The sequence below is a fragment of the Xyrauchen texanus genome, chromosome 28 (genome assembly GCF_025860055.1).
Source record: "Xyrauchen texanus isolate HMW12.3.18 chromosome 28, RBS_HiC_50CHRs, whole genome shotgun sequence".
NCBI lineage: Eukaryota > Metazoa > Chordata > Actinopteri > Cypriniformes > Catostomidae > Xyrauchen > Xyrauchen texanus.
The window spans coordinates 27,850,935-27,866,690 of NC_068303.1; the positions used below are offsets into that span (position 1 = coordinate 27,850,935).

Consider the following 15,756-nt stretch of genomic DNA (forward strand, 5'->3'; position numbering starts at 1 on the left):
TAAACTGAGGTGGAGACCAGGGAGGCAGGTGGTTCAGGGTGATCTGTGACCTGTGATGGTGCATAGTCACACTCCTCAAAAATGTCTGGATTGGAAGGCCAGATGCCTGTACATCTAAAACCAGCTTGTACGTTGTTTGGCGTAGCAGCATTGGGGAATGCAGTCTCGACCAGGCGTTGGATGTCATAGACTGTCATTGTTTTAGCAGAATTCCCCAATGGAATAGGGAATCATGTAAATATAACATACTGTTTCTGTCTAAATGTTCAGTATGCCTTAATAGTAAAATATTATTTGACCCAACCGTTTTTTGAAATAAAACACTATTTTGGCTGGAATAAAACCAGTTAACGTGTTATACATCTAGCATGGGCATTTTAGACCACAGTGTGTGGTGTGAATTTCAAACTTTATTTGGCTAAACATCTACTGTGCGCTGTTGTAGACGTATAGTAATAATGTTATTCATTGTGATTTGTGAATTCAGGTGACTTTATCCTCTGATGCGCAATTGGTCATTTTAATTTTTTAACTATCGGCAAAATAACTTTTAACTTTGTTCAATATGCCTGTATGTTTATGTCAGACATGTAACAGGTTGATGAATACAAATCTTCACATAATGCACTTCTAAAGCCTAAGAAATGTGGCATATAAAAAGGCATTCTACCATGCAACACAAAATATGTCTTTACAACTTGAATTATTGGTTCACATACAAAACAAATAATATTTTACTTCATCATCCTATTCAAACGTAATAACAGCCGATCGAACACGTGACTTACTGCATAGAAAATATATGCAAAAGCATATGTTTAGAAGCGTTACATTATTTGTATTCACATTTCCTTTCATAAACAGCCAGGGTCCTGTTCGTCCCATTAGATTTCTCATATGCTCTTGTTCATATGCTGTAAAATCATAATTATCTTTATTTGCCTCATATCTGTCACAGCAGTTGCACTTTGGATATTCAAAGCAGCCATCTGCGATCGGATTTTGTGTGATTACTTCATGAATAGTTCAAATCTAATAACAGCAGCTAAGGGTCAAATGGGTCTTTATAGACATGATAACAATGCGATGATTCGTAAAAAATCATAAATTATGGTAAAATCCTGAGTTTGTCCCGATCCATCGATCCTGTAGATAATTTAAAGAAGCCTATCTTTACCAAATCTCCAATAATCATTTGGAAAAGGGGTGTTTTACCCACACAAACAGCATTTTCATCTCAATTTGAGTGAAGCACCCAAGGGGGAAAACATTTTAAATTAATAAAGAGGTGCTGTCAGATAGCATTTGTTTGAAAACAGTAACTTCATCTGTACAATGTATTGCCATAGCTGATCAATATTGCTTGATGTGGCTTTTGCTGAGATTTAGTTTTCACTTCAGTTTTCCGCTGACAGCCTGGATAAGATGGTCCCATTGGAGAAATAAACTCACTGACTAAACCATATGCGATCGGTGTTGGTTCACAGAATGGAGCACGATTGCCCTCTACTGATCATGTCTCTCTGCCTAAAATTGCGTCACACCACGTGAAATCACAGTATTCATTTCCCTTTGACGCGCATTCTCAAAGGCAGCATCTTTAAGCAGTAATCCATCAAATAATAATCAACTGGTGAAGAAGAATGTTCATACAAACTGTGTTCAGCAACAATTTTGTGGGCGCGTTCACGGCATTGTCTGATCTGCATACTGTAATTCCTTTAGTGATCAGGTGCTAAACCAGCACAGACAGCACATGCAAATAACCAGTGCTTTAACCGGTTGCAATTTATTCTTAGTGAATTCCTCCTACAATGGATTCTGTCAGAAGTCTCTAGTCTACTGTCCCTTTTCTGTCAGATGTTCATGGATATTATGGTTTCTCAAGCAGTGTACATAGTGAATCTGTGAAAAGCTGGCCACTAATGGGGATTATGATTATAATGCTGATTAACATATTGCTGACAGACTGTAAGCAATCATATAAGTTACTGCATATGCCTACACATTTGAGCTTTCTAATGCATTTGGCGTCCTTTACTCTCTCTCTCTCTCTCTCTCTCTCTCTCTCTCTCTCTCTCTCTCTTTTTCACAAGCACATGCATGCAAAGGAATTACTTACTGTAGCAAGCTCATCAAATTTCCCAAAGAGCTCATTCAGCAGTTTGACCAGCTCCTGGGCTGTGCACTGTGAGGCTAGACTGGTAAACCCGACAATGTCTGCAAACAGGATGCTGTATAGAACAAGAGAGTAATGGGTTTCATGATTCCCTACAGACATTCCACACAATAACACTGTCAGTTCTTTTTAAGTGCAAGGGGATGAGCTATAATAGTGTCTTTCATTAGAAACATGCTATTTAATGAGCCAATGCAATAATAATTGAACCAAGGGCATGTAATATCAGTGTAAATTCTTAAACGATCTCAGATGTTCTGAGCGTTCTGAATCAAGCAGTATCTACTGAGTCTGTTTAATACATTACATTCATGTGCTCTATTTACCGCAATTGTTTTTCAACTGGTTTGCTTCAAGACACAGATTTTACATTGAACAAGTGGTGACCCAATGCAGTACCAAACCGCAACCTGTATTAAATGTAGTCTGAGTCTACATGAGTCATATTTTCTTTTATCTTGCATGCATTTTACACAACCCATGCATGTCGGCATCTGCCTAATTTGGCTAGCTTTGACCAAGTTACAGAGGAATTTGTGAGAAAATACTGTCATGGTTGATTGGACGCATGGTATTTGACATCAACAACAAAATAAAGGGAAGCATTTTCTCCTGTTTTTTAAAGGTTAATAAACAAAATTTTTTTGCAATCCTAACTATGGACCAATATATTGCATTTTATTATTTGCTGTTTGCATTGTCTATTCCCTACTGGATAGACCTGCAGCCCATATTTGGATCGCAACTAAGGATGTGCATGAGTAATTAATCAAGTAACTGTTCACCTTTAAATAATCGACAAACACAGCTATGGCATCTGTTTATGTGTGTACTGTATGTGCTATTGTAAGTTTGGCCCCCAGCAGTCTCTTGTTCTATCTCTCACTCTCTTTCTCTCCGTATATGTGGGCTGTGCGGGTTAATTGAGCAGCACTTGAGTTGATAGCACTAGCGCTGTGGGCGCCGCGCACACTTTGGTTGGGAGCCAGACTCATGAGCGAGGATGGCTATATGTAAGTGGAGTGTTGTTGACTCCTATTGACTCATTGATTCAGTTTTCACAATCACATTTAAGTGCAATAGAATTGACACAGTCTGCCTGGTCTGGGAAAACTAACAATGTAGTGTTATCTCTCATTCATGGAATAAGTGTGGGTTTGGAACATGAATGGCTTGACTGAGTCAAGAAATGAACCTACAAAGGACCTCACTCTTTCTCTCAATACCTGACATTGTCATGCCGTTGGATGTATATCTTGTGGAAGATTCTTTCTGGTGGCTTCAAGAAGTCCTCCTTCATCTCCATGGCAACATTTCTGGGCAGCAGGCTCATTAGGAGGCGTTCCTGTTGAATAATTGTGTATACAAACAACATTTTGAATACGACAGTAGAGTTTAAAATAAAATGTACTAGAATAATGCTATGGCTTCTGGCAGTCCACAAAGTACCAGTTAAAAGTTTGGACACACCTACTCATTCTTTATTGTTACTAGTTTCCACATTTTAGAATAATTGTAGTCATCAAAACTATGAAATAACATAAATGGAAAAATACTTTTATGAAAAAATGTTAATCAAATCAAAACGTATCTTATATTTAAATCTTATATTTTAGATTTTTTTTAAGTATCTCAAAAGAAGAATGATCCGCACAATGGGGACACAGACATTTTGGCCTAACGGCCTTCCTCAGTGTGTCTGGTGGGTGTTGACTTCCAATTACAAGTAATTAGAACACACAACAAACATGATTGTCTGATTAATCACTCAACATGCTCATTAATCAATCAGAACATCTTAAATGTACATCCTAATATGTACTGTGTTAAACCCTTTGGTCTTTGTTTTCATGACAAAAATTCATAGTATATAACATTTTGCTCCTGGATTTTAGCAGACCTGGCACTATTTATTAAAGGGATAATTCACCCAAAAATGAAAATTCTGTCATTATTTATTATTCATTAGATACACATGAACTCTGAAACTACTGTACAGAAACTAGTGAAACTGCTCAGAGTGACTACTGGGTTCTGGGTCACCAACAAAATGTGACAGGATTTAAATTTGAATATCAGGGAAAGATCTGAAAATTATCTTAAGTATTATCAAAATAAAGTGCAAATAATTAATTGTAAACAATGTAAATAAGAGAAAAGAGTTTGTTTATTTTTAATAAATGTGCAAAAATTCCTAAAAACTTGTTGTCTAGATTGTCATAATGGGGTATTGTTTGTTGGTGGCAAAAGTAAATAAAATAAATGTAAAAAAAAAAACTGGGCCCCACTTTAGATTATACTGTATGTCTTTAACTACTGAATACTAATAATAAAATACATACAATAAAATGTACTTATTGTGTAACTATAGGTTTAGGTTTAGCATTAGGGCTAATGTAAACAGTGTAACTACAAATGTAATTAAATACAGGTACTTTAAATATAAGTACAATGTAACAACAAATATGTACATAATAAGTGCACTGTATCAAATGCTTAAGTGCATTGTATTTAAAGACACCAAAAATAAAGTGGGTGCAAAATCTGTAATATAAGTTAATACCTTCTCATATGAGTACAAAAAGTTGAGGGTGTCTGAATACTTAAGGAAAAGTTTGTAAAGCCAGAGATTACAGTATTATTAATTTGCTCAATAAAGAACTTCTGAGAACTACTCAAAGAGTATAAGAGTATATCTGTAACTTACATTATCAAACCCTCCCAGATGAAATATAGCAAAGACATTAAAATATTGAGTTATCTAAAGGGATTCGTGAATTGAGATCAATAATAACAGTGTCTGTGGTTGATACAGTATACCCAATAAAAAACTCCATTATTATGGGTACAGTCAGATGAAAACTTGTTTTTTTTGTTTTCTGTTTTCTGAACAGTTTTTATCTAATAAACTCTCAGATATCTGCAGAGGGCAAACTCTGTGAGAGATCACAGTTCCAAGCGTTGGAGTTGGTTGGCATGGCAAAGGTAAGTCTCCGTGGAAACGCATACAGTTCATCGCCAAGCCATACGTTTCTAAAAGCAGGTAATAAAAGCCTTCTTGATGAGCAAACCCCAGGAAGCCAAGCCGCCTGTTTTAAAAACCTAATTTGTCTGTTTTTCACTAGATTTAACAAGGCATAACTGGGATGAAAGTTGGTTTGAGAGTTTGTACAATAAGTAGCACTGCTGTAATTGTTTTAGCTTCTTGAATATGATAGGATCTGTCAGTTAAGCCTAAAGATTACAAATATTTTCCTTGTTGACAATCATTATAAAGCTACCTGTCGCTGAATATATTGTGTACTAAGGTACATATACAGTCAATAATGAGGATGCTGGATTGTTCTTTTAAGAATTTTTACAGGACTTTACCCAACTTAAGGGTTTTGTCCTAATGTACTTAATGGGACAATCTGTAACCGCTTCAATTTGCAGTTAGTTTGCAACATAAAACAACACATTTAAAGCCTAGTGAAATCTAAATAAAGTTTTGCTGCTTTTAGTCCATATTTATTACATTTAAAGTAATTTATATGCTAGTGTATTTCTAAACGTTGAAAAATTCATTTTCAAACGATATAAGCATTTCAAATCTGCAGTTTCTCTCTTATGGAATAAATCACTCAGGAACATAGATGACGTCACATAGAGGTTGAGAAACCTTGTCCAATCAAATGCTTTCTAAAATGTGAATGCAGCCTCCCTCTGCATCTGTTCAGCGCGTCTGGCTGTGTTCTGTCTGAAGCTGATTGTGCCTTTGCAGGGCACTTTGAAGAGACCACAATCTATGTTCTAGGGTTGTTCCAAACAGATTTTCCAATAAGAATCAATTAAAAAGTGAGTTCTGACTGACCATTATCACCTTTAAGCCATCTGAAGCTCTCACAGTGGAGAATAAATGTCTTCAAAATGAATAGGGTACAGGAATGATCACTTCTCAATGGGACGCACCAAGGCGGGAGCGGGATGCGAGGAAAGTTACTGGAGTTTATTTATATCTTTTGTGCAGCCAGAAGTTTCTTGGGACGTACAGCTTGAGAAAGTGTTCATTATTCGTTATGCTTAGTGTATTGTAATTCAAAACATGGATATATTATCTTTTACTTGCTTGTTTGTTATTCATCTGCATTGGACTTGCAGAAAGGCTCCAGCCTCGTCTTAAGAAAGACTGCATTTTGGGCTGATTTTGGATTAATGGTGTTTGCAGGGCCGCATTATAAAAAGGGCTTACCTGGGCTTAAAGGTGGGGTATGTGATTTTCTTTTTTGACCATTTTTTCAAAATAACTTGAAATCCTATTCCTAACCCACTTACTGGCTGTAAATTAGAAGCACTGAAATGAAAATTAAGCAATTTAATCATCTGTGGAACGGACAGGACTCGAAAAACTCCAGCCAATCATTTTCAAGACCATCTAGAATCATTGGACAGAAAATGTGTCAATCAAACGGTCGTACCATGCCCCCCTCCCCCCACCACCCTGGCGCGCGTGTCCCGTTCGTGTGCATACTCAAAGCTCGTGACCCAGTAACAGGAAGCGATTGTATTTATGTATGGAGAATAGAGCTTTTATAGTGCTAGTGGGGTTGTTCCACATTTCTATGAATCCTGTTTTGAATAGAAGACCGCTGTACAGACGCCAGGGCTGGCGATGTTCTTTTTTTTACAGTTATGAGAAAATCAGCTCTACACCTTTCAAGAGTGGTATGCGACCCCCTCCTCCTGCTGTGTCAACAATTTGCTCTGAAAAATTGTCTGACAGGTGAATGCACTGTTTGACTAGTGAGTCTAGAACACTGCTAGAACACTGCGCATCTGAGTTTTCAGCTCGTGCATGATTGCGGCGTCCATGTTTTTCGAATGGGTGGAGTCAGGGCCAGCGTTGGAGGAGAGAAGGTAGGACCTTAGAGTTGTGTATTTTCAAAATCTGCCGGCCGTTTTGCAAATCACATACCCCACCTTTAAGCCCCAGGGCCTGTGGGTGCACGGGGATCCCCATCTCCCAGGGGAGCTTACACAGATTGTGCCTTTTATTTTTCACTTATTCCAGTATTTCTATTTAATCCAAAAGTTTCCATTTCAATTCATTAGTTTCCTCTGTCTCACTGTCCCAGAAAGTTCACACAAAGCGTAACAATCTCAATCTCCATCAATACAGTAACAATTAATGCTGAATGTGCATTTAGTTTACTCAAGTTATATATCATAGATTTTCTGTATATACAGATGGAGAAGATTACAGACTGGTCCAAATATCTGAACTGAGTGTGCATGTGTGTCAGAGAGAGAGTTGTGTGTTACAGCTTGGTATGATGTATAGAGTGGGTGGTGTTACCTTCTATTCAGGGAGTTTGTTGGGTAGGAGGTGGATGAGTCATGTGCAAACAATTATAACCAATTTCAGTCGCTAAGGAACAAGGGGAAAGTGTCCTCTGCTTTAGTTTGTATGAGTGTGTTTTGCATCTTTCCATCTTATGCCCCTCTCCACTTCAGTAATTCAGTAATTATCCACAGCAATCTGCCCAGAGCTCGGTGAGGGAGATAAGTTATGCTAATGTTGCTATGTGATTCACATCCTTATCATTGATATAATCTACAATGGCAGCTAAAGATGAAGCAGTCTTACTAAGAAATAAAGTGGAATAATGAAAAATGAAAAATGTATCTGGCTTGTTCCAGTAGGTTGTCGGCACAAGACAATTTTCAAATAAGTGCATCAATTTCTGCTGTGTGTGCAGCTTTGTCCAGAAATGTCTATCCCACAAAAACGGCAACTGATACAGCAAACCTTTCGATCTGAAACAAGTAAAAAGAGCTGTGTCGCTTTAAGGATTGGGCTTTTAGAGCCTAGTGTGTCTAGAGAGTTGTGCAGTTGCATTGGAGTAGAGGTTTTTAAATATATTTGGTGTTGACTGTTTGTTGTGCTGCACTTAAGTTGATAAAGTTCATAATTAAAGAAAATATTTTCTACATTTTAAATAGTCTAAAGTGCTTTTAGTCTACTTAAATGTATGCAGATAAAAAAGTGAAGTGACTTTAATTTGCAGTGCATTTTACTTCCTTAATGTCCTAATTCCAATGTCCTAATTCACTTTCGTAGGAAACTCCATGCTGCATCACTAAATGCTTTGGGGACACATAAGTGGTCACGTGGTCTGAAGCCCTATACAATCACGCCAAATCATTGGCGGATGGCACTTAAGGGTCACCACTAAGAGCTATGTCATGGGCTCCTTATAAGCATCACCCATAGCGCCGTCCCCTCAGATTTTCTTTACTTCAGGGCATGAATATTGTCTAAGCCTGTGTTGTTTTTCTGGCATCTCACGTCGGAGCGATGATTACATTTTCTCCCTTTTGAGTGGCAACACATAAGAACGGCTTTGAAAAGAGCATACATTTCAGAGTAAATTTCATATGCAGCTTAATAAAAACCTGCATTATAAAGGATGGACCACGACAATGGTGCTTAATCAAGGCTTGCATTTTCTCATCACAAGGCGCTATCCCCACTTGTTCTAGTTCTACTGCCACCAAATATGGAGCTCCATGACTTTGTAACCATTTGGGATTTTGGCTCTGTGCTTGAGAAAATGGATTACGGATGGACAGAGGACTCTCGCATGTTTGTCGCCCTCCCCCCGAATGAAAGCACCACTCTCGCCCATGTTTGTAATGGCTGGTGTTTGGCTCAGCTCGGTGGCCATTTTTTGGTGAATCTGCATACGAAACCCATGCAATTGGCAAACTGCCACAACTAAGAAATGCTGTATAAGATGTTTATTTGTTGGACGGTAAGTAAACAAAATGGGCTCCATTCCCCCATTATCGTTTTTCTGTGTTGTTCTGAGAGAGCTTGCATGAATGAGGCAGTTTGAGGCACAGCCTCTGCATCTTTTTCTCTCTCTCCCCTGTTCAGAGCATTTCTTGCAGCAGATGAGTTCCCGCATGGTCCGTGGAACCCTGGCCGTGGAATAAGAAACTCGAAATAAGAGAAAATTCCACAACTGAGTGATGGCGAACCAAAACGCAGAGAGCTCCGTCAGTGCCATTATTCTCTCTGAATTTAATAAAAATTTCAAGTTAGCTTTTGGATCTACACACGATGGTTTTGTAGTCTAACCAAGCACATCACATTAAGGAGTGTCTGTTTGAATTCACCGGCTCCCCCCACTGATTGCACTGGGGAAACAGTCAGTCAAGGCAATGCTTTTGTTTGCGAGGGTGATGGGCTTTGTCCCTCCTATGAATTGAGGTTAGCAAACGCTTCCCCCCTGCATGTTCACGTCTCAAGTTTGGATCGGCTCCTTTCAGAGGACCACAGTCTTCTGGCCAGCCGAAGCCCCCTAACGTGTTTATTATGAAGCAGAATATTATGAATTAATGTTGAGCATTCTCAACTAAAATCTTGACTCCGCCCCCTTGACCAAGTGTCTTGGGGCACACATAATTCTCTCCTGTGTACAAAAGTACTTTGTCCACAGCACTACACATTGTTGCCCCATTGAATATGCAAGGAACGGTTTATTGTCCAACCCGTTCTCTGTAGCAATTAGCTCCCTTTCCTCCTGTAATTTGCACTCGCAAACGAGCATTGAATATTTGTAGCTTGAGTTTTGCCTCTGCTTACATGACCAAGGTCTCGGAGCATGCGTAAAGAAGCAAGCCTGATGTACTTAAGAGTGAATGAAATTGGACTCTACAAACATATCCGTTTGTACCCTGTTTGACCTTTGGACAGTATTGTGACAAGTTCGCTGTTGAACGCATTGAACACCCAACAACCAGATTGTAGCCCAGTCTCCCCCTGCAGCTTGGGAACAGGTAGTGAGAAATCTCATCACAAATTCAGCCTCTGTCTCCTTGATCAAATGTCCAGCCATATTCACAACAGAATTTAAAGTTCAACAAACACAAGTGTACAAAACATTTCTTGAACAAATCAAATTTATTTTCCTGGCATTTAAGTACACAACTACCACTTCCAAAAAACACTATTAACCCTTTTTCAATCAGCCACAGTAGCACAGGCACACAAGCTCCCCTCCCCTTTACTTTTGGGACTCATGATCGAGACATCCGCTCTCATTCCCCTAGGGTTGTTGCATGCAAGACCTTTTCAGTGCTGAATGAACTCTATAAAGGGACTTCAACCACTGAAGCATAAGTTTCTTCCCATAAGAGTGACGCATGGGTGCTACCAGACTCTGTTGCCATGGAAACGCACCCGATTTCTGCGGTCAGGCATTCCACTGAGACAGGTGTTTCAGCGCAAAGTGATAACGACATACGCCCCCATCAAGGGTTGGGGCAATCTGGAGGAGGAAGGAACAAATCTGTAGGAGGTTTGGCAGAGCGGAAGTGGAACTGTTCGCGTCACACTGTCCCCTCTGGTTTTTCTCTTGCCCCCGGCACTGCTAAGCATCGATGTGCTGGCACATCAGTGGCCAATAGCACTTCTCTATGTGTTTCCTCCACTCAGCCTGCTGCATGCAGTTCTGCAGAGGGTTCTTTTGAATGATGATTTATCCCCCGCTGTGGCTGATACCATTTTAAATGCTAGAGCACTAACAACGAGGAGGTTAAATATGTTAAAGTGGCACATTTTCACCTCTTGGTTTACAGTGCGAAAGGAGGATCAACTTCGCTGTCTTATTGGTTCAGTGCTAGAGTTTTTACAGGAGCGTTTTGGTCTGGAGTTGCTTGGCAACACTCAAAGTTTATGTTTCCATTATAGTGGCTTAACACGTGCTTGTGAATGTAGTCTCTATTGGGAGACATTCTATTATTTCTCATTTTATGTACGTAGTATGCAGGCTGACGACTTTTCGTCCCATTCCTGTCCCTTTATGAGATTTATTTGTGGTGTTAGAGGCACTCGCAGCTGTTCTTTTCGAACATCAGCTACTGATAAGGTTTTAGCCCTTAAAAGGCTATTGCCATTGGAATCGTTTAAGAGGGCTGGTGATTTGCATGCCCTGTCAGTCAATCCTGTATGTATGGATTTTGCACCAGGGTTATCAAAGGTCATATTGAGACCTTCTTTGGGATATTTGGCTAAGGTTATCACTACGCCCTTTCGCTCACAGACTACAAATTTGCAGTCCTTCTCTCTTCCCCCATTTGAGTTGGAGGAGCACGAAAAGTTGCATTTGCTTTGCCCAGTACGGGCTCTGCGGGTTTATGTTGATCGTACTTGCCAATGGCTTAAGTCAAAGCAGTTGTTTGTGTGCTTTGGTGGCTGCAACAGAGGAGTTTTTGTGTCTAAGTGGAGACTGTTTCATTGGCTTGTTGATGCAATTTCAAGTGCTTATGAGGCATGGTTTGAATTTGCATCTGGGTATTCGGGCCCATTCTACGAGAAGCGTGGCATCTTCTTGGGCTTTGGCTAGAGGTGCGTCCTTGGAGAACATTTGTATGGCGACAGGGTGGTCCCCTCTGCATACTTTTGTTAGATTTTAAAATATGGATGAGAGTTTGACTCCTGAAAAACTTTCCCCAAACCGTCTAGCAACGCAGCGTCATGCTCCCACTCAGTGAACCAAGTATACGCAAGTAACCATGATGTTTTCCTTCCTAAAGTAAAACTAAGTGTTATAAGGGACCATTTTGATTTCACGTTGATGAAAAATGTATGACATAACTTTTTTATTCATTGGGGCTCGATTGGATCATAAAAAGCAGTCATTCCACTCATTAATTGTGTGCAATAAGACTAAGAACTAGGAAAAGATGTAAAAAGGGACCATTTGGGGGACTCAAGATGGGGGACTGGACTCAAGATGGGGGACTGGACTCAAGATGGTGCCGAGTATGGCTGCTGCGTTGCGAGCTCCGATACAACACTGCGGTTTTTTGTTTGTTTTGTTTACAGTTCTTTGTTTTTTTGTCTTGGATGTTGTCTGCCTTATTGTTTACGACAGACAAACGCTTTTGGACATTGGTTCTACAATTACACATCGAAAACCGACTTTAAATTCCACAACGCCGACCCGCTGTTTACAAACACGCCGGCGGAGCCCTTTGTCTGGGCTGCTCGGCCACGGAAACGCAGAAGGAAAAGGGGAAAAAGAGCCGGCGTTCTCATCAGAGTAAGACGTCGTGCAAATCGACCCCCGCTACCCATTATACTACTGGCAAATGTTCAGTCTCTGGACAACAAGCTCTGCGAGCTGAGAGCGCGGATCTCTTTCCAACGAGAGACGAGAGATTGCTGTGTTATCTGCCTTACAGAAACCTGGATGTCTACGGAGATTCCAGACTTGGCCATCGAAATCACGGGCTTTTCCGTGCACCGAGCGGACAGAGCGAAAGACCTCTCTGGTAAAAACAGAGGTGGTGGTGTATGTTTTATGATCAACAAATCCTGGTGTGATCAGAGGAACGTACATTTCATCAAGTCTTTCTGCTCTCCTGATCTGGAATATCTCATGCTTCTGTGTCGACCATTCTGGCTACCGAGGGAATTCACAGCGGTCATCATCACAGCTGTGTACATTCCCCCACAAGCTGACACAGACCGGGCACTCAGGGAACTGTATGGGAGTATAAGTGAGCAGGAAACCGCACACCCTGAGGCTGTGTTCATTGTTGCCGGGGACTTCAACAAAACAACAGCACCAAAATACCACCAACACATAAACTTCAACACACGAGGGGACCGGGTTTTAGATCATTGTTACTCTCCTTTCCAGTATGGCTACAAATCCCTCCCCCGCCCCCCATATGGCAAATCGGACCACTCCTCTGTTCTTCTTCTGCCCGCTTACAGGCAGAAACTGAAATGGGAAGCACCCACCCTCAGAACGATCCAGTGCTGGTCGGACCAATCAGACTCTGCGCTACAAGACTGGTTTGATCATGCGGACTGGGAGATGTTCCGGTCCGCCTCTGATGATGACATCGAGGTTTACGCTGACAGCGTAACGTGTTTCATCAGGAAGTGCGTAGAGGATGTTGTTCCGACCAAAACAATACGGATATACCCCAACCAGAAACCATGGGTTAACGGCGATGTTCGCACGGCACTCAATGCACAGACCTCCGCTTTTAATTCTTCTAACACGGAGGAGCGTAAACAAGCCAGTTATGCCCTCCGTAACACTATCAGTGAAGCCAAACGCCAGTACAGGCACAAACTTGAAGGTCAGTTCAACACCACTGACTCTAGAAGTATGTGGCAGGGAATTAACATCATCACGGACTACAAACGGAATAAAGACTCCGCCGTGAACACCGCTGCATCTCTCCCGGATGAACTTAATACATTTTATGCTTGTTTCGAGGACAATAACACCACCCTCGCGGAGAGAGCACGCGTGGCTGACGCTACAGAGGTCGGTTCACTCTCCGTCTCTGTTGTGGATGTAACCCGATCCTTCCGATGGGTGAACATCCGTAAAGCTGCGGATCCAGACGGCACTCCGGGCCGCGTCATCAGAGCGTGCGCGAATCAACTGGCAGGTGTTTTTACGGACATTTTCAATCTGTCCCTCTCCCTGTCTGTAGTCCCCACATGCTTCAAAACATCAACCATTGTGTCTGTACCGAAGCAAGCCACAATCACTTGCTTAAATGACTGGCGTCCTGTTGCTCTGACCCCCATCATCAGCAAATGCTTTGAGAGGTTAATCAGAGATTACATCTGCTCTGTTCTGCCCACCTCTTTGGACCCATTGCAGTTTGCCTACCGCAACAACCGCTCCACTGATGATGCCATTGCATTTACACTACACACTGCTCACTCCCACCTGGAAAAAAGGAACACATAGTGAGAATGCTGTTTGTAGACTACAGCTCAGCATTCAACACCATAGTGCCCTCCAAGCTTGATGAGAAACTCCGGGCTCTGGGCTAAAACAGCTCACTGTGCAGCTGGATCCTGGATTTCCTGTCACGCAGATGTCAGGTGGTTAGAATGGGCAGCAACATCTACTCATCACTGACCCTCAACACTGGAGCCCCGCAGGGCTGTGTTATCAGCCCACTCCCGTATTCAATTTACACACATGACTGTGTGGCAACACATAGCTCCAATGCCATCATTAAGTTTGCTGACGATACGACGGTGGTAGGTCTGATCACTGACAATGATGAAAGAGCCTACAGAGAGGAGGTGCACACTCTGACACGCTGGTGTCAGGAGCACAACCTCTCCCTCAACGTCAGTAAAACCAAGGAGCTTGTAGTGGACTTCAGGAAGAAAGACGGAGTACACAGCCCCATCACCATCAATGGAGCACCGGTGGAGAGAGTCAGCAGTTCCAAGTTCCTCGGTGTCCACATTACTGAGGAACTCACATGGTCCGTCCACACTGAGGCCGTTGTGAAGAAGGCTCACCAGCGCCTCTTCTTCCTGAGACGGCTGAGGAGGTTTGGAATGAACCACCACATCCTCACACGGTTCTACACCAGTACTGTAGAGAGCATCCTGACTGGCTGCATCACCGCCTGGTATGGCAATAGCACCGCCCACAACTGCAAAGCCCTGCAAAGGGTGGTGCGAACTGCCAGAAACATCATCGGAGGTGAGCTTCCCTCCCTCCAGGACATATATACCAGGTGGTGTGTGAAAAAAGCTTGGAGGATCATCAGAGACTCCAGCCACCCGAGTCATGGTCTGTTCTCACTGCTACCATCAGGCAGGCGGTATTGCAGCATCAGGACCTGTACCAGCCGACTACATGACAGCTTCTTCCCCCAAGCAGTCAGACTGTTGAACAATTGATCTCTCACGATCAATAATTTGCACTGCACTTTAATTAATCTATAATCTCACACTGGACTGTCAGCATATTCTCCTCAATACAACTACTTACATATATATATATATATATATATATATATATATATAGATAGATAGATAGATAGATATATACGTATATATATATATATATATATGTAAACTCTTTACTTATTGTATTGTATATTGTGTATTCTATATTGTGTGTATTGTTTACTGCACATTGTATATAATTATTGTGTTGTGTAAGTATGTGTACATCTGATATGTAAATTGTGTTGTGTAAATATGTTGTTTACTGTAATTGGTATATGCCTCGTCACTGTCATGACTGCTATGTTGCTCGGACCTGCACACAAGAATTTCACCTACTGTTGCACTTGTGTACATGGTAGTGTGACAATAAAGTGATTTGATTTGATTTTTGATTATTTAATGTTGATTTACATTTTTTAGTTACAGATTTAAAAAAAAGTGAAGTCACTTTCATTTGCAACCCATTTTACCTCCTTAATGACACATATTACTGTGTGAAAGATTTTAGAAAGGCTATATTATCCATAACAGTAGCCGCTAAAACAATACCTGTCTTGAATAGCTTTTTGGCTATAATATTAAACAATAGACTGCATGGCCTAGGTCAAATCAGCCAAAAAGGAAAGTCATATAAGAGCAAAGACAGAGTGACTAATTACATTTTGATGAGCGCTTACAAAGATTATTGTTTGGAATAACATGCACTATTGTGTGAAATATGACTAGGAATGTGTAAAAAGGGTCAATTTTAATTTCATGTTGAATTTATTATTATTAATATGTTATTTTTTTTATTTAA

General features: G+C 40.9%; 1 protein-coding gene across 1 annotated transcript in view; it reads right to left on the reverse strand.

Annotated features, from left to right (window-relative positions):
• The window catches only part of LOC127622295 (adenylate cyclase type 1-like), a 90,040-nt gene that overhangs the window by 55,908 nt on the left and 18,376 nt on the right, over positions 1-15,756 (reverse strand). The window contains exons 3-4 of the mRNA XM_052096359.1: positions 3,406-3,524; positions 2,123-2,234 (exon numbers count right to left, since the gene is read on the reverse strand). Of these exons, the coding sequence (XP_051952319.1) occupies positions 2,123-2,234; positions 3,406-3,524 (231 nt within the window). The remainder of the gene's footprint in view (positions 1-2,122; positions 2,235-3,405; positions 3,525-15,756) is intronic.